General features: G+C 35.5%; 3 protein-coding genes across 4 annotated transcripts in view; all 3 read right to left on the reverse strand.

The window, feature by feature from the left end:
- LOC128208144 (sushi, von Willebrand factor type A, EGF and pentraxin domain-containing protein 1-like) lies at positions 1-14,777 on the reverse strand. Of its 2 annotated transcripts, XM_052911533.1 has the most exons (3): positions 14,498-14,777; positions 11,519-12,875; positions 1,091-1,182 (listed from the first exon to the last, which is right to left on the reverse strand). In XM_052911533.1, the coding sequence occupies exons 1-2, from the start codon at positions 14,529-14,531 to the stop codon at positions 11,695-11,697; spliced, it is 1,215 nt and encodes a 404-aa protein (XP_052767493.1). In that variant the 5' UTR covers positions 14,532-14,777; the 3' UTR covers positions 1,091-1,182; positions 11,519-11,694. The 2 variants fall into 2 exon arrangements, with proteins under 2 accessions (XP_052767494.1, XP_052767493.1); XM_052911534.1 differs by lacking the exons at positions 11,519-12,875; positions 14,498-14,777 and adding an exon at positions 2,416-2,692 and having other exon boundaries at positions 1-1,182.
- LOC128208145 (sushi, von Willebrand factor type A, EGF and pentraxin domain-containing protein 1-like) overlaps positions 1-17,173 on the reverse strand; it is a 32,363-nt gene extending 15,190 nt beyond the window's left edge. The window contains exon 1 of the mRNA XM_052911536.1: positions 17,146-17,173. Coding sequence (XP_052767496.1) covers positions 17,146-17,170 — 25 coding nt within the window. The 5' untranslated portion in view covers positions 17,171-17,173. The remainder of the gene's footprint in view (positions 1-17,145) is intronic.
- Positions 17,174-19,395: 2,222 nt separating this feature from the next.
- On the reverse strand, positions 19,396-23,922 carry LOC128208146 (E-selectin-like). The gene is made up of 2 exons (XM_052911537.1): positions 23,561-23,922; positions 19,396-22,123 (listed from the first exon to the last, which is right to left on the reverse strand). Exons 1-2 carry the CDS (start codon positions 23,592-23,594, stop codon positions 20,928-20,930), a joined length of 1,230 nt encoding a protein of 409 aa, XP_052767497.1. The 5' UTR covers positions 23,595-23,922; the 3' UTR covers positions 19,396-20,927.
- Positions 23,923-27,499: the final 3,577 nt, after the last annotated feature.

Raw genomic sequence — 27,499 nt, forward strand, 5'->3', positions numbered from 1 at the left:
ATGCTCTTTAGAATCGTCTTATCCATTTGTATAGATACTCGCATTAAATATCTCTTAAATAGTCAACCTTGTGATTTGTATTAACCAACTTCTGATAAGCACATATTCCAATGCCAACGATTCCAGTGACCCCTACTGAAACAATGAGGATGATGACCCACACTGGAGAGGTGGCAGGCTTCGGCCTCATTGGAGAGTTTCCATTTGTTTTGCCATCGGGTGTCATATCTTTTCTGACAGGTGTTGTTATTGTGGTGATGAAGGGACAGTCACACTGCGGCATGGCCATCTCTCCGTCAAGACACCGTAGATCGTCAGTTGTGTTTTTGGTGCAGCCATGGTTACACGACCACTGCAGCACCTCCCCGTGAGGCAGGTATCCCTGTACCAGATTGTCGATCGCCATGATGTTTCTGTTGTAACTGGTCATGTTACAGCTGCAGTAGCAAGCGAACTCATGGAACTGCCATGATCCATCATTCTGACAAACGTTCGGTTCATCTTCAGTCGGCCCGGCAACTCTTGTGTGAGGAGCATTTTTGCAGGTCATGTAGTACAATGTATGGTAAAGTAAGACCTTGTCTATACAATTTGCGCCCATACCTTTGAATGGTGGACAAGAGATTCCCTTACACACTGGTCTAATGCTCCAAGTCCCATCCGCCTGGCACGTCACATGAGAGGTTCCATGTATGATATAGCCTGAGTTACAGGTGACTTTAATCACGCTTCCGTAGTCATTTTCTATACCTCCAGCATTTTCTTGAAAAGTTCTGCCATTCACAACAGGCCCAAATTCGGGACACATTTTCACTTTGCATTTTGGAGGCGCACTGTCGAACTGTAAGTCAGTCCGGCACAGTAGTTGGCTGGTACCTTTCAATTCATAACCCTCATTACACTCGAAATTTATATAGCTACCAATTTTGTAGGAAGGGGAGTCTAAAATCCTTCCGTTGTCTGGTGGGTTAAGAGCTGGGCAGTAGACCTCCTGACACCGGAGTTCCCCCTGCCAGCCCCCGCCACCGCACACAATCACGACAGTCCCGTCTGGCTTATGCCCCACATTACACTTATATCTCACAGTATAGTCGACTGGGTATGTACCCTGCACTGTGGCATTGTTAGATGAATTCTCCACGACCGGCAGGCTGCCACAGTCACACAATACGAACGTTATTCCTGAAACAAACACAAAACAGTCTGTGTCATTCCTTCTTTCTACCTTATAGCAACTATATTTCTTCAAAATATGATATGCAATAAGTATTTGACAGATGTTAAATAAAAACAATGCCGAGGTTATAGATATGGAAGAGATTGAATCGAAAATTACTTTTGTATTAAGACTTATCCAATTCCCTTTATATTTTTTTAAGTTAGCTTTGTGGAAATTTTAGTATCTAGGCTACGCTGTTTGATGATATAACAATTCAGTTTGTTTTTATTATCAAAAATTTATATCAATATATAATTATAACAGAATTTTGATATTTTGTTCAGTTGTTAATGAAATTATTTGATTGTTCTATATGAATTATCGGATACATATAGACCAATTAATAAGCATTACGGCAACTTGGGCCAACGGCTTTTCAACTATGCATATTTCAAGTTTGTGTATTCTTGAATACGGCTATTTTAGAATCAAAATTAAACGACAAATTTATTTAGTAATATGAACAGACACGTATTCCTCATTGCATGATTAAAAGATTAGTTCAATTATACATATATACATCAAATTATATATGCCTAACAATGTGTTTTCGTTTAAAAAATGTTCTGCGTAAATCATCGAATTCATTACAAACACAAACAAAGTGAAACTCGATCGTCTTCAATATCAGAACTATATCGTATGGTACAATAGCGTTGGTTATGAGCAATCATTGTTACCATATTTAAAAGCAATTTGAGAAACTCAGAGCGATCGAAAGAAATTTTAAACAGATAACCCACACATATATAGTATGGCTATAGGGTGTGGCAAACGCGCTATTTTTATTTTCAAAATGGGTGAAAATGGTAATACGCCATTTTAGACTATAACTATTCATACTTTCTTGTTATAACGCGCTAGTTTTTATTTCAAAATGGGTGAAAAAAGTAATAGTTCAAAAGTTGAAATTCACCATTTCCAACTACAAAATGTTTACATTTTCTTGAGTGTGACAGGTAAACCCAAACCCCATACAAACTGTATGCCATACACTTTCGGTTCTGAGGGAGGGGCACATGTCAACAGCAAGTTCCGCCCCTAAGATACGCCATCTGTAACGTCAAATCATGCATCCGCCCGAGGTCCATATGGGGTGTATTTACATTTATGTATACAATATTAAACAAACAATATTTAGTGGTTCGTAACCTTTCAAGAACGCCCTTCATTCTACTAACTAAAACATTACCTACCGTTAAGAAGTGCAGTAACTGTTATGTAGTTCATATTTCACAATAAACGTGAACACAACTACGAATAATCACATCCGCATAGTACAAGTCAAAACTGTAATCGTTAATGTTTGATGATGAATACCAGAGTTTCAGTGTAGTCGACAGATATGTATCTTTCCTTAACCAATGGCGATTCCAGAAAAACACCAAGATGTGTGATTGTAAACTACTGTCCAGTGAGGTTATTTTATTAACACACAGTATACAATTATTGGAGCCACATTTTGCCATGCGTTTTAACTGCACCAATGTTTCTTTCTTAGTGGTGTTATTTAATTGACAAGGGGCCGAAACGGTTATATTTATATCTCAATTTTCATTTTAAGAATATTAAACGAGAAAAATAAAAATCAGATGATAAAATGTATTCACAATCACGTCTAGACTTTGCATAACTGGGTAGCTTGGAGTAGGATAAAAAGGAGAAAAAACATAAATGATAAAACTTGGGTCAGTCTGAATATGCTGTCGTCGGTTGCTTTGATCGCTGATATTTATGATTTGATATATCGATATTCGATATCAACGCGCGCTTAAAGGCCTAGTTTAGGGAATGTTTGGCATGATAATCCCCTGCTGGGCATCTCCTGCTAATTACAGCGGAACGATGTCGCATGAATACAGATGTCAGTGTGTTTATACCACGTGAATTACGTTATATATCACGGTGTTTATCCATATCGGCACCCTCTGCGAAATCTACTGATACGGTACCCTTTTTGCACATGCACCGGTCATTTTCTGCTCAAAACAAATCGGCGATGGACAACAATCCAGTTAATGTTCATTCTACGGATGAAGGCGGGGCGCAGTCAACGGCGTGGACTGCGCTTTGTTTTATTTTAAGTGGTGAAGAAATAGTGAATTTATCTTTGTTTTAAGTCTTCATTCGAATATATTAAAGATTGCCTTCCGACGTAGCATGTATGACGCAACTTATCGCGTGGTATACAATCACTGGATGTACCTTTACAAAAATCGTCATTTCTTAATTAATAAAAATGGCAATTTTAACATTTATACACCGATATTAAGCTGAAGAAATTGTATTTCATTTAATGTAGAATACTTTCATATCAAAAAAGAATTGGAATTGAAACGGCGAGTTAAAACTGCCGTTAAATGAAAATCGTCATTATTTTACCGCCAGCATAGGTTTAAAAAAACAGGAGTGGTCTTCCAAAAAGCGTTGTAACTTAAATATTATTGCAACTTATACACCGTTAAAAGTTAGGAACTTTAACTATTATATGATATTAATCATGTTAACTATATCGCAACAACTTGATTGGAGGTGAAGCAGCGAGTTTAAAACAAAACGTTCAGTGTTAATCGGCAATAATGGACCGATTACTGTGAAGGTGCTGGTTAATCGGCAACATTGGACCGATTACTGTAAAAGTGCGGTTAATCGGCAACAATGGACCGATTACTGTAAAGGTGCGGGCTGATCGGCAACAATGGACCGATTATTGTGAAGGTGCGGGCTAATCGGCAACAATGGACCGATTACTGTAAAGGTGCGGGTTAATCGGCAACAATGGACCGATTACTGTAAAGGTGCGGGCTAATCGGCAACAATGGACCGATTACTGTGAAGGTGCGGGTTAATCGACAACAATGGACCGATTACTGTGAAGGTGCGGGTTAATCGGCAACAATGGACCGATTACTGTGAAGGTGCAGGTTAATTAAATGATTCGAAAATAAGTTTTGCTTTCTTTTGATGAAATGTTTAATTTGTAAATTTTATTTTTATTACATATTATTGAATCTTGGTGACTATTATGTCATGAGAACAACAATGGATTAGCTAGTATTCGCACGTTTTTGTAAAGGCGGACACGAACGAAGTTCAAACAGAATTACTCAAAACTGGGAATAGTAAGTAAATAATTAAGTTGTTTAATATAATGACATGTGATGAACACAAATGATATTCACAAAACAAATATAAATGATAACACCCGGCCCATCGGACCTATAAGTCACCTTAATGCTAACATTTCTCAAGCATTGGTACATATATTAACATATATAATTATGTAAGTCGCGGTGCTGTTTCTCTTTAGCAAAAATTGTACTATTAAAAAATAAAAGTAATCATAATAATTTCCAGAATTCCGAACAGTTAACGTGTTTATCTAACTTCCTTTAGTTAAATGAGAATACTTGGTCGCTTATGCAATGTTTAAACATATAAATGTTGAATACAAAAAGACACAAGACATTATAATACAAGTATAAATGCTATGCATACAGTGTAGAGCATAAGCATACACAATGTACTTCGCTAACTGCCTTATTTTGTATTCATTAAAAACGCTATGTTTTCAACGTCAGTTAGATTAGTGAAATGATCTTCAGAAATCACAGGACCAAAGCATAAAATTCTTGTATTAGTGTACAATGAGCACTTTAATACAAAATGACACTCATTCTCAACCTCTTGGGCATTGGATAGCCTACAAAGTCTTGCATCCACAGGTTCACCAAGATACAGCTCAGTTTCTATTCTTAAAGGTAATATACCAGTACGTAATTGGGCCAGCAAAGAACGTTCCTTTTTGGTCAGGCCAAATAGCTTTCGTATTTAAAATCTCGCTTCAATACCGTATACGTTCTTAATTTCGAATATTATTAATTAATCTACTTCCAACTCAAATGAAAACTGAAATTAATATAAACTCTCCTTTTATCATGCTAAAGTAGTTTGAACCAATAAGTAATCTTAATTATTTTGTCATGGGTAAAACATGAATGTCACACAAGCGTGGCTTGCTTTTATTATTCCTTTCTTCGATTTATCGTATTTTTGCAGATTATTGATAACCACATATCCCTACACAAAGGGTATAAATAAAATTAAGGTTAAAGGCCTAGTTAAAGCAATGTTTGGCATGACAATCCCCTGCTGTGCATCTCTTGCTTTTTGCAATGATGTCACAGTAGGGGCCAATTTCCTGTTTATTTGTTTATTTGCTAAGTGCCATGTAGGCCTCATTTCTATTATAAATCCTCCAAAACTGCACAGCAGGATATTCAGATCGGAGATCGGATAAGATAATGAGACATTTAGATTAAGATCAATACAAGATTTTTGGGGGATTTTTTTTTTTTTTTGGGGGGGGGGGGGTCACTTATAGAAGGAATAAATTAGGCCTTTAACAAAGTAAATAATTATATATATATACTGATAATTGCATTGAAAGCTTTCAAACGATATATATATATATATATATATCGTTTGAAAGCTTTCAATGCAATTATCAAAAAAATAATTACTAAGTAGCTATTTAAGCTCGGAAAGATTGTCATTGGGTTGTCACTGTTGCAAGAAAAAAATGAAACGGGCATGGTAGAAATCCATATGGGACGTGGATCTTAAAGTACAATCAAGCAATAATTACAGTTATATTATGGCTTTGAGATATGTCATAAAATAAATGTCCAAAGCCAAAGATGATAACTGAAGTATTGGTGTTCATCTTTGCCCAGCCTTTTGAAATCCGTACATTAATTGCCACACCCTCCGATCTCAATCGGAACATGTCGGCCAGTATCCAACAGGAATTGACCTCGAAGCTTGCCAGAGATGGTCGAGTTGTTACAATTGCCTCCGATCTCAGCCCTACATTTTTTGAATTGCTATTGAACAGAAAACTATTTAGTGGTTCGTAGCCTATCAACAACGCCCTTCAATCCACCAACAATAATATCACCTACCGTTAAGAAGTACTGTGACTGTCATATATTTCATATTCCACAATAAGCGTAAAAGCTTCACTGAAAAAATACATGCGAAAATGACATCCGCCAGAACAAGTCAAGGCTTCAATAGTTTCTGTTTGTCCTATTGTCTGTAAACGACATCGATCTTATTTCCTTAACCAATTGCGAATCGCCTGGAAGTTGCAATTGAAATTACTACTTCTAGCTTTTTCATGATCAGCCTTTCAACATTTAACTTTCTTTTAGAAAACTTTTCCCACGGATAAACATAACTGCATTTCGGGTAAATTTTACCCTCGGGCGAGTATTTTTCAACGTGGTTATATATTTATATGCATATATAATTATAGTTATATTATATTATAACACTGAAACGTTAAGGTATCTAACGTTTGATGTGCAGGGAACCACGGACCTTTAAACCATTTAAGTGAAAGAACGTATATATAACACGTATACCGAAAAACACATTACTTAAAATAGAACATAAAACACGCGAAACTTGATTGCACATAATACATGGCAGCGAATCATTGAAGCCGGAACCATCTGGTATGCGTTGAAAATGCTCCAACGCGTATTCCGTTGCGAGGTCAACCGTGTGATATGTTCTAGTAGATTTTTTTATTGGGAAACGTAGTTTCACTCAGGATCGACTATGTTTTAAATTAAATGAACAAGCGCTGAACAAAAATCAAAATCCGATAGAGTAGAGCTTGCATAAATTGCTAGAGATTAATGTTGAAACTGTAAAGGGGTTATCGTTCCGTAGATTCGAGGTTATATACTAGTCATTTGTTTTATTTTCTGCTGTAAATTGACCTATTTACACGCCGAATGACACTGACTTCTTGTGTTTCACAACCCCAAACACCATGTATGGTATGAACATTTTACTAGTGCACTAAGAATAAACAACATAAGAAAAATACGTTTCTTAGAAGAATAATAGAATTTGATTAAATTAACCACTATATACGATATACGGCACAATCTCGCGTAGGGATACACACAATATGGTAAAAAGTAAACAATAAAAAGTATTAAAAAAATCCAGCATGTTCAGCAATATTTTTTTGAATCACAAACCATTCAGCTTCAAAACTTTCATAGATGGAATGAAGCAAATGGTGTCATATGGTATCACCAATTTATTTGATTCACTGGAAGGTGTTAATAAAATGAAAGAAACAACAACAGCACTTGTAGTACCGAGCAGTCACTTCCGAATTTGTGCCATTTTTTGCCCTTAAGAAAATTCCTTACAAATTTGTAAGTTTTGAGTTATAAAAGGTTGCCTTTTATTTTATAAAAACTGTGTTGGCTCTTCTTTGTGCACTTGATGTGATGGTGTCAAAGACAGTGTGTGTATACCACGTGATAAAATGCGTCATATACACATGTATGCTACGTCGGAAGGCACCATGTTGCTTAAAATAAAGACTTAAATCAAGGATTCCATTTCTTTTACTTCACCATTTAAAAAAAACAAAGAGCAGGCTATTGCGCTTAAAGAGCCCCGTTTTCTTTTTACTTTTATTACCGGGGTTTGATAAGGTGATTATAGTTTCATCAAACACTTCGACAAACCTGTTTCCAAAAAATAGTGTTTTGACAGTGCTTCGACAGATTTGTCGAAGTGTTTTATGAGACTAATCACCTTATCAAACCCCTGTAATAAAAAGAAGGCAGGGTTCCGTAAGCGGGCATAGACTGCGTTTGTTTCATTTAAAATGGTGAAGAAATAGGGAATTTATCTTTGTTTAAAGTCATCAATCGGAGCAAAATATTGCCTTCAGACGTAGCATTTATGACGCAATTTATCACGTGGTATACACACACTGAAAGAATAGGTTGTTAATATGAACGCAGGTCACCAGCTCATGTTATGATATGGTACATATGTTTGTTATTCAGGTCGGAAAATAGATCATTGCACTTAAGTCTTTTGTTATCATACACCCGACTTTAAACAAAGATTCTTGTATCTTATATCTTGTAAATACTCATGGGTAACTTCATCCTCGTGCTCAAGCCCCATATCTGGAGGAGGGATAAATATGCTTCTGTGGGTATAACGCGAAACCTGATTTACCACACAGCGTATTTCGAGTTGGCATGGTTGTAACACAATTGCAATATTATAGGAAGAACATTGTTTTAAAAATACATATTTCTTAAGTGCATTTAATTTACTAGCATATTGATCATTTAATAGCTGGTCTTGAGGACGATGCTGATACAATATTGTACAGGTCTAAGAAAAGGGACCAATCATCGAAGCTTTTCAGGTACCACGTACTCAGAATGGTACGACAACCTCGAAGATCCTCTGCTGAATAAGATTGTCAATTTTTCAGTCAAGGCAATTTTTCACCGAAAGATTGAACAATAAACGAGCATGTATCGTGACTTCTATGTCGATGTTCTAATGTTAACTCGGCGACAGTAATGAAAAAAAAAATTGGGGGAGGGGTCTTATTTAACCTCGCCATCGGGATATACCCATTCGGCATTAACAATAATTCTACAGTTTTTTTAAACAAATTTCTGCATCGCTCATCATAGCGTGGATGCTATATATATATATATATATATATATATATATATATATATGTGTGTGTGTGTGTGTGTGTGTGTGTGTGTGCGTGTGTGTGTGTGTGTGTGTGTTAAATTCTACACAATAAGTAAAATCTAAATAATAAGTAAAATATACGGTTAGAAGTTTAATAATAAAATAATATCTTAATATTCGATCACATACATTTTAAAATCGAACAATTCAAATACATAAATGGAAATTCTACTATAAGGAAATATACTCTATGAATATAAAAATACGGACATTTTAGGCTCAGTCTACATTTATATAAAGAAATTTCAATTTAATTCAAATCAATTCAATAATTTTTATTTCCACCAAATGTTGATGTGTGCGTTTTATTAGGTCATACTAATCTTGCAAACAAATAATTAACCAATCAATTAATTTTAAAAACTAAATATCAATACAATATTACATTCAAAGGTGAAATAAACTACTGAATGATTATGCAACAAGTAAATTGTACCTAGTATATTTATAATAGATTAATACAACGCCCAATTATACTCACAATTAAGCCTTCTCCTTATTTAACAATGGTTAAGTATTTTATGTATGTAATGTTCATGATGTCGTCAAAGGGATTAGGGAATTTATGCAATGGTCAGAAGAATAGAAATATTTATACAGAAACAAGCTCAGTAGCCAAAAATTAAAACATTACGCCCGTTTAATGGCACAGTGTAAACGCCAAAAACAAAAACTTACAAACAAGAAACATGGAACAACACCACAAAACTCCACAAACAACACATTGTATATATACTTTATACAAACTCAAGGTGTGTTTATCAAGAAGTGTTAGGTACCGCCTAATACCAACTCTATATAAGCTTGAATAATTGAAGAAATCTTCAAATTGTTGTAGAGCTCTCCAATTAAATTGAAAACAGCCCAGATTCAATTACTTTTTAACCATCACTTGAATAAAAGCTCCCTGCAAATCATTTGTAGAGCAAATTACATTTATATGCTAATACGAGTGTGGCCTGAGCCTTGATGTTAAAAACAGCTTATACATGAATGTGCAAAATAATTGGATAAACTAACTGAAACGGAGAAATCTAATGTTCTGTGCATTTAAAACAAACTCAGTGGTATTCAACTTGAGTTTAAATTCTTTTCTAATTTCCAGTCCGGTTTGATAGAGTCTATGATATTCCTTTGAACATGCACTTTGAAAAAAAGACTACATACATCTTATTACTATGTACATGATGATGTTAAACTGTGGTTTATTTCTGCAATGTTTAGCTGTTGTTTACGTTTATTTTGCATATTTATGATAGTGCAAAAATACAAAGGTAACGACCATTTCAAACTTCAGTCAAAAACCCGTTAGTACAAATCCAAGGGCCCGGAGAAAATACCTCGAGCCTCGGGAAGTTCGAGCCAAGCGGATTTTGTTACATTCAACTGAAAAAATCGGTCTTTTACATTTAGTTCGAGCCAACGAGGGAATCGAGACAAGCGGGTTTTTGACTGTATAAATATTGGTAAATAATGCATCTTAAACCTTGGTAAAATAGGTTTTATCAAAGAACCTTTTGTACTTTGTGAGAAATTAAAACACTAAATAAATGCACAGTATAAGGACAATATTTGTCAATATGACAGTCATATATTCACATCCTGGCACTTAAGATTTTAAGTGTCAAACACTTACAAATACAATCACAAGAAACATCGAACAATTGTTTATTCTAAATCCTAGCAACTTACTTATCACAAACTACTTTAACCAAGTATAAAAATAAATAATTAAACCACGAAATATGTATTATTAACATTACCACAGTTAAAAATCATTGTAAGGATAAATGCAGTGGTCTAAATATTAACTTCATCTTACCAGGCCCCAATATCACGAAGATACTTAAGTAAAATCTCAAACTCAGCACTACGGGACAAGAAATATATTGCGACCAATACTATAAAGTATTGTCACAGAAACGCGACAATTGCCCCCGGATGGCCGTGTTGGACAGCTGGCCATTAGTATTTTGACCTGTCTGTACAGATAGCCTTCAATATCTAACATATATTCATGGAGACCTTTCCTACCTTCCCATGGAGCTTGCCAATAATTTGAAATCAATCGACCATTGTCATGTCATTGTCAAGCTACTGTTTCACCCAACAGTTACACGTTGTATGGATCTGGTTTATGTCTTAGGTCCAATACAAATATGTTATCTTGTTTTTCCTAATTGTTGTTATGAAATATTACACACCACTGAGGGTCATATGACATTATAAGGACCAGCCAGTCAGCCCCCGAAAGTAAATATGGACCGAGGCGTTAGCCGAGGTCCATTCACCTTCGGAGGCTGACTTGCAGTTTCGTATAATGCCATATGGCCCGAAGTGGTGTGTCATATTTCTTATATTATACCGAACACTTTTTTACCATTTAATAATTTCAATGTGCCTTTGATGTTTTAAGTGAACGAATCTTTTAATGTTTTCTTGCGAAAAAAATGACATTGTGAAAATTGCAAGCAACACTCATCAGTTTTATTACGTCAGCGGTCCATATAATATGACGTCAGCGGTTCATATTATATTTTGGAGAGGTTCGGACCGGCCAAAACATGATATGGACCGCTGACGTCATGAAAACTGGATTTTTACTAAAATTCATTGATATACGGCTCGATCAACTTTATGTACACAAAGAAAAGACACATATATGTAAGGTGTAATATTATAAATAGTTTATACCTCTTTTTAGTTTGTTGATTCAGATGCTCTTAAGAATCGTCTCATCAATTTATATAAACACTCGCATCATTTGTTTTCACTGCCGCTTTAGCATTATCTCAAATATCTCTTAATTGATCTACATTGTGATTTGTATCAACCAACTTCTGATAAGAACCTATTCCAATGCCCACGATTCAAATGACCACTACTAAAGCAATAAGGATGATGGCCCACACTGGAAAGGCGGCAGGCTTCGGGCTCATTGGAGAGTTTTCATTTGTGTTGCCATCGGGTGTCATATCCTTGGTGAAGGGAGGTAACTTCGAGCTGAGAGTAGAGTTTCCATCTGTTCTGACAGGTGTTGTCATTACGGTGGTTAAGGTGAAGGGAGGTAACTTCGAGCTGAGAGTAGAGTTTCCATCTGTTCTGACAGGTGTTGTCATTACGGTGGTTAAGGTGCAGTTACACTCCGGCATGGCCATCACTCCGTCCAGACACTGTAGGTCGTCAGTTGTGTTTTTGGTGCAGCCGTGGTTACACGACCACTGCAGCACCTTCCCGTGGGGCAGGTATCCCTGTACCAGATTGTCGATCTTCATGATGTTTCTGTCGTAACTGGTCAGGTTACAGCTGCAGTAGCAGGCAAACTCCTGAAACTGCCATGATCCATCATTCTGACAAACGTTCGGGTCATCTTCAGTCGTCCCGGCAACTCTTGTGTTAGGAGCATTACTGCAGGTCATGTAGTATAAAGTAGTGTAGAGTAAGAACTTGTCAATACAGGTTGCGTTCATACCTATGAATGGTGGACACGAAATTCCCTTACATGTTGGTCTATTGCTCCAAGTCCCATCCGCCTGGCACGTCACATAAGAGGTTCCATGTATGATATAGCCTGAGTTACAGGTGACTTTAATTACACTTTCGTAGTCATTTTCTATACCTCCAGCATTTTCTTGAAAAGTTCTGCCATTCTCAACAATCCCAAATTCTGTACACATTTTCACTTTGCATACTGGAGGCGAACTATCGAATTGTAAGTTAGTTCGGCAGAGTAATTGGTTGGATCCTTTCAATTCATAACCCTCATTGCACTCGAAAGTAATAAAGCTGCCAACTTTGTACGAAGGGGAGCCTATAATCCTTCCGTTGTCTGGTGGGTTTAGAGCTGGGCAGTAGACCTCCCGACACTGCAGCTCCCCGATCCAGCCCCCGCCACCGCACACAAACACGACAGTCCCGTCTGGCTCATGCCCCACATTACACGTGAAGCGGACTGCATAGTTGACTGGGTATGTGCCCTGCACTGTGGCATTGTTGGATGAATTCTCCACGACCGACAGGCTGCCACAGTCACACAATACGAACGTTATTCCTGAAACAAAACAAAAAAGTCTGTGTCATTCCATCACTCTATATTGTAGCAAATATATTCCTCCAGAATATGTTTGCAATAAATATATGACAGATGTAAAATAAAAAAACATGTTTCCGAGGTTATAGATATGGAAGGGGATGAATCGAAAATTACTTTTCCATTTTGACTTGTCCAATTCCCTTTGTATTAATTTGAGTTAGCTTTGTGGAAATTTGAGTATCTAGGCAACGCTGTTTGATGCTATAACAATTCAGTTTGTTTTTATTGTGTAAAAATTATATCAATATTAAATAATAATAGAATTTGTGATATTTTGGTTCAATTGTTAATCAAATTATTTGATTGGTTAATATGAATTATGGGATACATATTGACCAATTCAAAAGCATTATGGCAACTTGGATCAAACCAAAGATATAAGCTTTTCAACTTTTCATATTTCAAATTTGTATGTTCTTGAATACAGCTATTTTAAAATCAAGATTAAAGATTCAGCAAATTTATTAAGTAATATGAACACACACGTATTCCTCACTGCATGATTAAAAGATTGAAAAATATCATATGATCACTATTATTGTTCAGTATTTTACACACTGAAGTTGTATTAAAATTGCTTAAATTCACAAACGTTGAGTAAAATATTTATGTACTATTTGTCAGGAACAGAGACATATCATATGACAAACATGAAAATAAATAGTTATGTCTGAAATAGAGTTAAATTGTAAACGTTAGCCACATTGATTGATTACAAAAGAATGTTAACAATGACGAGGTTCGAATCCTTTAGAAATATATTAGCATAATTTAAGCTGAATGGAATAGTTCGTATTTTGCTTAAAGTCAATGAATTTCAACAGTTATGCATAACAATGTGTTTTCGTTTTACATATGTTCTACGTAAATCGTCAAATACCTAACAAACACAAACAAAGTGAAACTCGATCATCTTCAATATCACAACTATTACGTATCGTACAATAACTTTGGTTATGAGCAATTATTGTTACCATATTTAGAAGCAAATTTATCGAGATACTCAGAGCGTTCGAAAGAAATTTTATAGAGATAACCCAAACATATATTATGGCTATAGGGTGTGGCATAACGTCCTGGTGTTTATTTCAAATAAATAAACGCTCAAAATGACTATGACTTGTTCATACTTTCTTGTCATAACGCGCTATTTTTTATTTCAAAATGGGTGAAAAAGGTAATAATAAACGCTCAAAATAGACCATTTTGGACTATAACTTGTTCATAGTTTCTTGTTATAAGGCGCTAGTTTTTATTTCAAATTGGGTGAAAAAAGTAATAGAAAACGCTCAAAATACACCATTTCCGACCACAAATTGTTCATATTTTCTTGAGGGAGACAACCAACCCAAACCTCGTGCAAACTGTATGCCATATTCTTTCGGTTCTGGGTGAGGGTCACATGTCAACATGTTGCGCCCGGAAGAAACGCCACCTCTAACGTCAAATCCTGGATCTGCCCGAGGTTCATGTGGTGTGTCACGATATACATGAATGTATACAATATTAAACAGACAATATTTAGTGGTTCGTAACCTTTTAAGAACACCCTTCATTCTACTAACTAAAACATCACCTACCGTTAAGAAGTACAGTAACTGTAATATAGTTCATATTTCACAATAAACGTGAACACAACTACGAATAATCACATCCGCATAGAACAAGTCAAAACTGTAATCGTTAATGTTTGATGATGAATACCAGTGTTTAAGCGTAGTCGACAGATATGTATCTTTCCTTAACCATTGGCGATTCCAGGAAAACACCAAGATGTGTGATTGTTAACTATTGTCCAATGGTGTTCACTTGTTAACACACAGTACTCAATCATTTTGCCAAGCGTTTTAACTGCACCAATGTTTCTTCCTTAGTGGTGTAATTAAATTGACAAGGGGCGGAAACGGTTAGATTTATATCTTAATTTTCCTTTTATAAGAATGTTAAATGAGAAAAATAAAAATCAGATGATAAAATGTATTCACAATCACGTTTAGACTTTGCATAACTTGTTGGGGTAGGATGAAAGGGAGGGAAAAACAAACGATAAAACTTTGGTCAGTCTGAATATGCTTTCGTCGGTTGCTTTGATCACTGATATTTATGATTTGATATATCGACAGTTGATATCGTGAATGCATAACGCGCGCTTAATGTATTACAGGGGAGCGATATCGAGTGAATTCAGATGTGCCTTCACAAAAATCTTCATTACTTAATTACTAAAAATAGCATTTTTATCATTTTTACACCGATATAAAGCTGAAGAAATTGTCTTTCATTTCATGAAAAAAAAAATCATAACAAAAAAAGAATTGGAATGGAAACAGTGAGTTAACACTACCGTTAAATGAAAATCGTCATTATTTGACCGCTAGGGCAGGTTTAAAAACCAGGAATGGTCTTCCAAAAATCGTCATTACTTTATTATTAAAAATATTATTATGCCACCTTATCCACCGATATAAAGCTGAAGAAATTACCTTTCATTTGATATAAAATACTTTCATAAAAAATTGGAATTGAAACGGCGAGTTAAAACTACCGTTAAATGAAAATCGTCATTATTTGACCGCCAGCGCAGCTTTAAAAAAAAACCGAGGTGGTATTCCGAAAATCGACATAACTTAATTATTATTGCAACTTATACACCGTTATAAAGCTAGGAACTTTATCTTCCATATGACATTAATCATCTTAACTACATCGCAACAAAAACTTGATTGCCAGTGAAGCAGCGAGTTAAAAACAAAACGTTCAGTGTTAATCGGCACCAATGGACCGATTACTGTGAAGGTGTTGGTTAATAAAATGATTCGAAAATAACAGATTTTGCCTTCTTTTGATGAAATGTTTAATTTGAAAATTTTATTTTTATTATGTTTTATTGAATCTTGGTGACTATTATGTCAGGAGAACAACTATGGATTAGCTAGTATTCGCTCGTTTTTGTAAAGGCGGACACAAACATAATTACTCAAAACTGGGAATAGTAAGTAAGTAAGTAAGTAAGATGTTTATTATAGTGACATGTGCATAACACAAATGATATTCACAAAACAAATATAACTGATGATAACACCCGGCCCATCGGGCCTATAAGTCACCTTTATGCTAACATTACTCAAGCATTGGTACATCTATTAACAATTAACATATATAATTATGTAAGTCGCGGTGCTGTTTCTCTTTAGCCAAAAGTGTGTACCATTAAAAATAAAAGTAATCATAATAATTTGCAGAATACCGAACAGTTAACGTGTTTATCTAACTTCCTTTAGTTAAATGAGGATACTTGGTCGTTTATGCAATGTTGAAACATATAAATGTTTAATACAAAATTTAATAATTTAAAGGCGTAGTTTAAGGAATGTTTGGCATGACAATCCCCTGCTGTGCATCTACTGATAAATGCACTGATGTCACAGTAGGGGCCAATTTCCTGTTTATTTGTGTATTGGCTCAGGGCCATTTAAGGTTCATTTCCATTATAAAACCAAGCAGGATATTCAGATCGGAGATCTGATAAGCCAATTAGCCATTTCGATTAAGATCAATACACAGACATTGTGTACAATACACGATTTGTTTTTGGATTTTTTTGTTCTTTTTTTGTTTTCTTGGGGGGGGGGGGGGGGGGGGGGGGGGTCACTTATAGAAGGACTAAACTAGGCCTTTAACAAAGTATATATAGATATATATTTATATTTATATACAACAAGGACAATTCTTAAATCGTTTGAAAGCTTTCAATGCAATTCTTTTGATATATTTATCAAAAAAAAAATTACTAAGTAGCTATTAAAGCTCGGAAAGATTGTCATTGGGTTGTCACTGTTGCCAGATAAAAACGAAACGGGCATGGTAGAAATCCACATGGGACGTGGACCAAAAAGTACAATCAAGAAATAATTACAGATTTGTTATGGCTGTGAGATATGTCATAAATGTCCAAAGCCAAAGATGATAACTGAAGTATTGGTGTTCATCTTTGCCAAGCTCTTTGAAACCCGTACATTTATTGTCACACCCTCCGATCTCAATCGGGACACCTCGGCCAGTATCCAACAGGAATTGACCTCGAAGCTTGCCAGAGATGGCCGAGTTGTTACAATTGCCTCCGATCTTAGCCCTAATTTGTTTTGAAATGCTATTGAACATAAGACTATTTAGTGGTTCGTAGCTTATCAACAACGCCTTTCAATCCACCAACCATAATATCACCTACCGTTAAGAAGAACTGTGACTGTCATATATTTCATATTCCACAATAAGCGTTAAAGCTACACTGAAAAAATACATGCGAAGAATGCCATCCGACAGAACAAGTCAAGGCTTCAGTAGTTTCTGTTTGTCCTATTTCTTGTAAACGACAATTTTACCCTCGGGCGAGTATTTTTCAGCGTGATTATATATTTATATACATATATAATTATATTTTTATCATATTATAACACTGAAACGTTTAGTTATCCAACGTTTGATGTGCAGGGAACCACGGACCTTTAAACCATTTAAGTGAGAGAACGTATATATAAAACGTATACCGAAAAAAACCTATATAACTAAATTAGAACATAAAACACGCGAAACTTGATTGCACATAATACACGGCAGCGAATCATTGAAGCCGTAACAATCTGGTATGCGTTGAAAATGCTCCAACGCGTATTCCGTTGCGAGGTCAACCGTGTAGATTTTTTTATTGGGAAAAGTAGTTTCACACAGGATCGACTATGTTTTAGATTAAATGAACAAGTAGTGAACATAAATCAAAATCCGATCGTGTAGAGCTTGCATAAATTGCTAGAGATTAATGTTGAAACTGTAAAGGGGTTATCGTTCCGTAGGTTCGAGGTTATATACTAGTCATTTTCTGTTGTAAATTGACCTATTTACACGCCGAATAACACTGACTTGTAATGTTTTACAACCCCTCAGCACTAGCACGTTTCATTTGTACACTAAGAATATACAACATAAGAAAAATACGTTTCTTAGAAGAAAAATAAAATTGGTTAAATGTATACCACCATATACAATAGAGTTACACAATCTCGCGTAGGCATATACACAATATGCCGAAACTGTAAACAATAAAAAGTATATAAAACATCCAGCATGTTTAGAAATATTTTTTTTAATCACAAACCATTCAGCTTCAAAACCTACATAGATGGAATGAAGCCAATGGTGTCATATGGTATCACCGATATATTTGATTCACTGGTATATGTTAATAAAAAGAAAAAAAAAACGACAGCACTTGTAGCACCGAGCAGTCACTTCCGAATTTATGCCATTGTTTGCCCTTTAGAAAATTCCTTTTAAGTTTTGAGTGGCAACTGTGTTGTCTCTTCTTTGTGCACTTGATGTGATGGTGTCAAAGACAGTGTGTTAATACCAATTGATAAATTGCGTCATATATGCTACGTCGGAAGGCACCAATTTGCTTAAAATGAAGACTTAAACAAGGATAACTTTTCTTTTACTACATTATTTTAAATAAAGCAAAGAGCAGGCTATTGCGCTTAAAGAGCCCCGCCTTCTTTTTATAACCGGGGTTTGATAAGGTGATTAGTTTTATCAAACACTTCGACAAACCTGTTTCCAAAATAGTGTTTTGACAGTTCTCCGAAAGGTTTGTCGAAGTATTTGAAGAAACTAATCACCATATCAAACCGCGGTGATAAAAAGAAGGCGGGGCTCCGTAGGCGGCATAGACTGCGCTTTGTTTCATTTAAAATGGTGAAGAAATAGGAAAGTTATCTTTGTTTAAAGTCATCATTCGGGGCAAAATATTGCCTTCAGACGTAGCATTTATGACGTCATTTATCACGTGGTATTCACACATTGAAAGAATAGGTTGTTAATATGAACACAGGTCACCAGCTCATGTTATGATATGGTATATATGTTTGTTATTCAGGTCAGAAAATAGATCATTGCACTTATGTCTTTTGTTATCATACACCCGCATTTAAACAAAGATTCTTGTATCTTATATCTTGCAAATACCCATGGTAATTTCATCCTCGTGCGTTACGCCCCATGTCTGGAGGAGGGAAAAATATGCTTCTGTGGGTATTTCATGGCGTACAATATTGTTCAGGTTTAAAAAAAAAGGACCAATCATCGAAACTACTCAGTTACCTCGTATGCACAATGGTACAAAATTCTTGTCGACGACCTTGAGTTGATGTTGGTGTCGCAGATCTTCTGCTGTATATGATAGTCTTTTAAAAGATTGTCAATTTTTCAATCATGGCAATTTTACACCGCAAGTTTGAACAATATACGAGCATCTACCGAGTCGTGACTTCTATGTCGATGCTTTAATGTTAACTCGGCCACGGGAATGAACAAACTCTCAAGAATCGCGCCTGTATGTACCCCGGGATCATTAAGGAACGGATGCAGCCATTTCAACTTTCATTACAAAGACTGACCCCAGGGGTAAGTAACACCAGCCTTTTCATTGTATGTGCATTTTATTAGGTCATAATAATCAATAATCATGCAAACAAATAATGAACCATTCAATTAATCTTAAGAACCAAATATCAATACAATATTACATTCAAATGTGAAAGAAACTACTACAAGCTCAGTAGACAAAAACAACAACAAAAAATCTCAAACAAGAAACATGGAACAACAACACAAAACTCCACGAACAACACATTGCATATATATATACTATATACAAATTCTAGGTGTGTTTATCAAGAAGTGTTAGGTACCGCCAAATACCAACTCTATATAAGCTTGAATAATTGAAGAAATCTTCAAATTGTTGTAGAGCTCTCCAATTAAATTGAAAACAGCTCAGATTCAATTACGTTTCAACCATCACTTGAATAAAAGCACTCTGTAGATCATTTGTATAATGCTAATACGAGTCTGGCCTGAGGCTTCATGTTAAAAACAGCTTATACGAGTATGTGCAAAATAATTGGATAAACTAACTGAAACGGACAAATCTCATGTTCTGTGCATTGAAACAAACTCATTGGTATTCAACTTGAGTTTTTTTATTTTTTTCTAATTTTCAGTCCGGTTTGATGGAGTCTATGATATTCTTTTCAACATGCACTTTGAAAAAAGGTTACATACATTTTATTTCTATGTACATGATGATGTTAAACTGTGGTTTATTTCTGCAATGTTTTATTGTTATGTACGTTTATTTTGCATATTTATGAAAGTGCAAAAACACAAGTAACATCGAACAATTGTTTATTTAAATCCTTTTAGCAACTCACTCATCGCAAACTACTTTAACCAAGTATGAAAAGAAATAATTAAAGCACGAAACATGTATTATTTACATTATCACAGTTAAAAATCATTGTAAGGATTAATGCAGTGGTCTAAATATTAACGTCTTCTTACTAGCACTACGGGACAAGAAATATATTGCGAGCAATACTATAAAGTAATGTCACCGAAATGCGACAAATGCCCCCGGACGGCCACGTTGTATAGATAGTCATTAGTATTTTGGCCTGTCTGTACAGATAGCTTTCAGTATCTAACATATTTCCATGGAGACCTTTCCTTTCTTCCCATGAAGCTTGTAAATATTGTTAAGACAAAGGGCCATAATTTGTATATCAGAAATATAATCATCAGATAATAATACAGGTTCAACATTAACCGGATGCGCGCTCTCCTAACATAATGAACAGGGGACATGTCTTAACTATATTTTGAGATCAATACAATGCTTAAAGCTCTTGAACAACACCATGCTTAAACCCTTGAACACATGGGTTTTTTTTATCAATAAGACAAGCATGCATAGTTGAAAGATGAATGTACTTTAACATGATATTGCTGAAGTCCTTTTTTAAATGTTGAAAATACTCAGTACAAGTAACGCAATCAATACCTAATTAGAAAATTATTGGAAGTCGCAGATTTTTAGCTAAATGTCACTATGACTCACGGACTAAAAAGTTTATACCTCCTTTTAGTTTGTTGATTCAGATGCTCTTTAGAATCGTCTTATCCATTTATATAGATACTCGCATCATTTGTTTTCACTGCCGCTTTAGCATTATCTCCAATATCTCTTAAATGATCTACATTGTGACTTGTATTAACCAACTTCTGATAAGCAAATATTCCAATGCCCACGATTCCAATGACCCCTACTGAAACAATGAGGATGATGGCCCACACTGGAAAGGCGGCAGGCTTCGAGCTCATTGGAGAGTTTCCATTCATTTTGCCATCGGGTGTCATATCTTTTCTGACAGGTGTTGTCATTGTGGTGGTGAAGGGACAGTCACACTGCGGCATGGCCATCTCTCCGTCAAGACACCGTAGATCGTCAGTTGTGTTTTTGGTGCAGCCGTGCTTACACGACCACTGCAGCACCTTCCCGTGGGGCAGGTATCCCTGTACCAGATTGTCGATCGTCATGATGTTTCCGTCGTAATTGGTCAGGTTACAGCTGCAGTAGCAAGCAAACTCCTGAAACTGCCATGATCCATCATTCTGGCAAACGTTCGGCTCATCTTCAGTCGTCCCGGCAACTCTGGTGTTAGGAGCATCACTGCAGGTCATGTAGTACAAAGTACTGTAGAGTAAGAACTTGTCAATACAGGTTGCATTCATACCTTTGAATGGTGTACACGAAATTCCCTTACATGTTGGTCTATTGCTCCAAGTCCCATCTTCCCGGCACGTCACATGAGAGGTTCCATGTATGATATAGCCTGAGTTACAGGTGACTTTAATTACACTTTCGTAGTCATTTTCTATACCTCCAGCATTTTCTTGAAAAGTCCTGCCATTCTCAACAGGCCCAAATTCTGGACACATTTTCACTTTGCATACTGGAGGCAAACTGTCAAATTGTAAGTTAGTTCGGCAGAGTAATTGGCTGGATCCTTTCAATTCATAACCCTCATTGCACTCGAAAGTAATAAAGCTGCCAACTTTGTACGAAGGGGAGCCTATAATCCTTCCGTTGTCTGGTGGGTTTAGAGCTGGGCAGAAGACCTCCCGACACCGCAGCTCCCCGATCCAGCCCCCGCCACCGCACACAATCACGACAGTCCCGTCTGGCTCATGCCCCACATTACACTCATATCGCACAGTATAGCCAACTGGGTATGTGCCCTGCATTGTGGCATTGTTGGATGAATTCTCCACGACCGGCAGGCTGTCACAGTCACACAATACGAACGTTATTCCTGAAACAAAACAAAAAACAGTCTGTGTCATTCGATCCATCACTCTATATTGTAGCAAATATATTCCTCCAGAATATGTTTGCAATAAATATATGACAGATGTAAAATAAAAAAACAGGTTTCCGAGGTTATAGATATGGAAAGGGATTGAATCAAAAATTACTTTTCCATTTTGACTTGTCCAATTCCCTTTATATTAATTTGAGTTAGCTTTGTGGAAATTTGAGTATCTAGGCTACGCTGTTGGATGCTATAACAATTCGGTTTGTTTTTATTATGTAAAATTTATATCAATATTAAATAATAATAGAATTTGTGATATTTTGGTTCAATTGTTAATCAAATTATTTGATTGGTTAATATGAATTATGGGATTCATATTGACCAATTAATAAGCATTATGGCAACTTGGATCAAACCAAAGATATAAGCTTTTCAACTTTTCATATTTCAAATTTGTATGTTCTTGAATACGGCTATTTTAAAATCAAGATTCAAGATTCAACAAATTTATTAAACAATATGAACACACACGTATTCCTCACTGCATGATTAAAAGAATAATGCAAGTATACATATCTACAACGATAACACATGTGTCGGAAGGCTTGAATGTCAGACACAAAAAATATAATATGATCACTATTAATGTTAACAATGACGAGGTTCGAATCCTTTAGAAATATATTAGCATAATTTAAGCTGAATGGAATAGTTCGTATTTTGCTTAAAGTCAATGAATTTCAACAAGTTATGCATAACAATGTGTTTTCGTTTTAAATATGTTCTACGTAAATCGTCAAATACCTAACAAACACAAACAAAGTGAAACTCGATCATCTTCAATATCACAACTATTACGTATGGTACAATAATGTTGGTTATGAGCAATTATTGTTAACATATTTAAAAGCAAATTTATCGAGATACTCAGAGCGTTCGAAAGAAATTTTATAGAGATAACCCACACATATATTATGCCTATAGGGTGTGGCATAACGCGCTGGTTTTTATTTCAAAATTGGTGAAAAAAAATAATAGAAAACGCTCAAAGTACACCATTTTGGACTATAACTTGTTCATACTTTCATGTCATAACGCGCTATTTTTTATTTCAAATTGGGTGAAAAAAGTAATAGAAAACGCTCAAAATACACCACTTCCGACCACAAATTGTTCATATTTTCTTGAGGGAGCCAACGAACCCAAACCTCATGCAAACTGTATGCAATCTACTTTCGGTTCTGAGGGAGGGGCTCATGTCAACATGTTGCCCCCGGAAGAAACGCCACCTCTTACGTTAAATCCTGGATCCGCCCGAGGTTCATGTGGTGTGTCACGATATACATGTATGTATACACTATTAAACAGACAATATTTAGTGGTTCGTAACCTTTCAATAACGCCCTTCATTCTACTAATTAAAACATTACCTACCGTTAAGAAGTACAGTAACTGTTATGTAGTTCATATTTCACAATAAACGTGAACACAAATTAACTTCGAATAATCACATCCGCATAGAACAAGTCAAAACTGTAATCGTTAATGTTTAATGATGAAAACCAGTGTTTAAGCGTAGTCGACAGATATGTTTCTTCCTTAACCAATGGCGATTCCAGAAAAAAACACCAAGATGTGTGATTGTAAACTATTGTCCAATGATGTTCACTTGTTAACACACAGTACTCAATCATTTTGCCAAGCGTTTTAACTGCACCAATGTTTCTTCCTTAGTGGTGTTATTAAATTAACAAGGTGCGGAAACGGTTATATTTAGATCTTACTTTTCCTTTTAAGAATGATAAACGAGAACAGTCAGATGATAAAATGTATTCACAATCACGTTTAGACTTTGCATAACTTCTTAGGTGGGGGTAGCATAAAAGGGAGAAAAAAAAAACAAATGATAAAACTTGGATCAGTCTGAATGTGCTTTTGTCGGTTGCTTTGATTACTGATAATTATTATTTGATGTATCGATATTCGATGTCAACGCGCGCTTAATGAATTACAGCGGAGCGATATCACCAGGCGAGTGAATACAGATGTACCTGCACAAAAATCGTCATTACTTAATTAATTAAAATGGCATTCTTAACATTTTTACACTGATATAAAGCTGAAGAAATTGTCTTTCATTTAATGTAAAATACTTTCATAACAAAATAAGAAATGGAATTAAAACGGCGAGTTAAAACTGCCGTTAAATGAAAATCTTCATTATTTGACCGCCAGAACAGGTTAAAAAAACAAGAGTGATCTTCCAAAAATCGTCATTACTTAATTATTATTCCAACTTATACACCGTTATAAAGCTAGGAACTTTATGTTCCATATGATATTAATCATGAAAAGAACAGATATTTTATTAAGACTTATACTAAATCACTTAATAATTCACTTAAATATGTCATGTGTATGTACAAGGTACGTTTATGGTTGAACAAATATTTGTGTTACAAGAGCGCTATGCAATTATAATAAACTAAGATATAAAAGGTATAAATATGTAAACGCAGTAGAGTAACAGCTTAACAGATATTAATCATGTTAACTATATCGCAACAAAAAAACTTGATTGGCAGTGAAGCAGCGAGTTAAAAACAAAACGTTCAGTGTTAATCGGCAACAATGGACCGATTACTGTAAAGGTGCAGGTTAATCGGCAACAATGGACCGATTACTGTAAATGTGCAGGTTAATCGGCAACAATGGACCGATTACTGTAAAGGTGCAGGTTAATCGGCAACAATGGACCGATTACTGTGAAGGTGCAGGTTAATCGGCAACACTGGACCGATTACTGTGAAGGTGCAGGTTAATCGGCAACACTGGACCGATTACTGTGAAGGTGCAGGTTAATCGGCAACAATGGACCGATTACTATGAAGGTGATGGTTAATCGGCAACAATGACCGGATATCTGTGTAGGTGATGGTTAATAAAAATATTCGAAAATAACAAATTTTGCTATCTTTCGATGAATTGTTCAATTTGTGTACCAAAACACGGTTTTGTTCGTTTGTTGTTGGTGTTTTTTGTTTGTTTGTTTTTGTGTGTTTTTTGTTTGTTTGTTGTGGGTGTTTTTGTTGTGTGTTTTTTCGTTTGAAAGCTTTCAATGTAATGATTTTGTTACATTTATCAAAACTATTAAAGCAGCTATGTCAGCTCGGAAAGATTGTCATTGGGTTGTCACTGCTGCCAGATAAACACGAAACGGGCATGGTAAAAATTAACATGGGACGTGGACCTGAAAGTACAATCGAGAAATAATTACAGTTATGATATGTCTGTGAGATATGTCATAAAATAAATGTGCAAAGCCAAAGATGATAACTGAAGTATTGGTGTTCATCTTTGCCCAGCCTTTTGAAATCCGTACATTAATTGTCACACCCTCCGATCTCAATCGGAACATCTCGGCCAGTATCCAACAGGAATCGACCTCGAAGCTTGCCAGAGATGGTCGAGTTGTTACGATTGCCTCCGATCTTAGCCCTAAAACGTATTAAAATATGACACCAATATTATCACAGATATTGATTAAGATCTGAATTATACCATTTTATCATAGTTTCATTTAAATCTTGTCACATATTTTTTCAAACAGATAAAATACAATATGAATGGCATAATACCATCCCGGCAACAATCATCCCATGCCTATTTTACAAGAAACAAGGAAAAACTTCAAGTCACAAATTTAGCACCATTTTTATAAAGGAATTCATTCTGAAGTCCCCAGTGCATTTATCAGTATGTTTATGAAAAAATGTGCACAAATTATGATGAATATATGTTAAAACACAATTTGAAAGGAAAATTTAATTTCATCAATCTGACGCAGATTTTTTTTTTTTACAGAAATACCACATTCCCCACAAAATACCTCAACATAATTGTCGATGCATACTTGAATCATTTTATAAAAGAATGTACGAGTACATCAGGCTATGCGATATATATATACAATTACATAAATGAATTGCCCGAATTTATCAGTGTGGACATACCACGTGGTTTGTGACGTCTTATTTGGCTATTACAGTAAGCAAAATTCATCTCGATTCAGATAGGATTATCGCTATAAGTTCGTTATTATCATATCAGTTTTCACAAAATATTGCGCAGGCTAAGGGGAAAACAAACACTTATATTCGATTACTGAGCAATATGTTGAGCAATTTATATTGTTTTCTAAAATCGTGGGCAAATGCTCAGAATGGAAAAAATATTGTTTGTTATAGCGAAAAGCAAATTATGTTTCTTGTCCAAAAGTATGTTTATATATATATTCATCATGTTTGCCTTAAAACGGAAATCTTGGAATACATATTCTATCCACAGGGTATGTACTTACCTGCAAATGAGGCTCATTTAATATAGAAATATGTAATGTTCGTGGTTTGTTATTACGAAAAGCAAGAACTATTTGGTTATGCAAATATCTACGGGCAATTTGACCCTCGTGGCGAAATTTGTACCGTGTCTGAAACGCAAAACCTAAATTGCACCAGATGGTATTTCGAGTTTGGTAGGTTTTTCAGTAAATATTCGACATTATTACGAAATTATTCGAAACAAATTGTTGAAACACATATTTCTTCAATATATTCATTTCACCCCAGGGCAAATGTTATATTTAATAATTTTATGAAAACTGCTGATCATCAAGTTTAATTAACAAAGCGTTCTGACCCTTCTTATGGCTGGTCTTGAAGACGAAGCTTGCACAATATTGAAAAGGCCTGAGACAATTAAGGCACTTTTCACAGCAGCTATTCACAGGAGTTTGGTGCGTTATTTTTACCCCTACGCCCACTACTCCACCCAAAACCCTACCCTTCACAACCCACCAAATCTCTCAAACAAATCCAGATATTTTTTAAACGTTAAAATACATAACATCCTACTTATGACAATTTCCCATTTGTGACAAAGTATATTATAGAATGTCAAATTATGATGTTTATAACATTATCGGGCTGTATATGGGTGGGGAGTATCAAAACAACGCACCGAAAACCGGTGTTTTTCAGGTACCTATTCTGCAGAATAGTACTATATTTACGTCCATGAACGTCGACGATCTTCAGTTGACATTGGTGTTGAAATTCTATGCTGCTGATGCTAGTATTTTAAGTTTTTTTTTAACATATTGTAGAAGTTTCAGATCAGGGAATTTTAACCGCAAGTTTGAATATACAGTATCAGAAAAATACCTTGTCGTTACTTCCCTGTCGATGTTTACGTGCTAAAATCGGCGACAGGGATGACATAACTTTCTTGTTCTTTTTCTTCGATTTTAAAATGGTCCGCCCGCATCTCTGTATAGCTTTATAAATCTGCATTATAGCTTGACCCCGTCACATC

Source organism: Mya arenaria, chromosome 11, assembly GCF_026914265.1.
Source record: "Mya arenaria isolate MELC-2E11 chromosome 11, ASM2691426v1".
NCBI lineage: Eukaryota > Metazoa > Mollusca > Bivalvia > Myida > Myidae > Mya > Mya arenaria.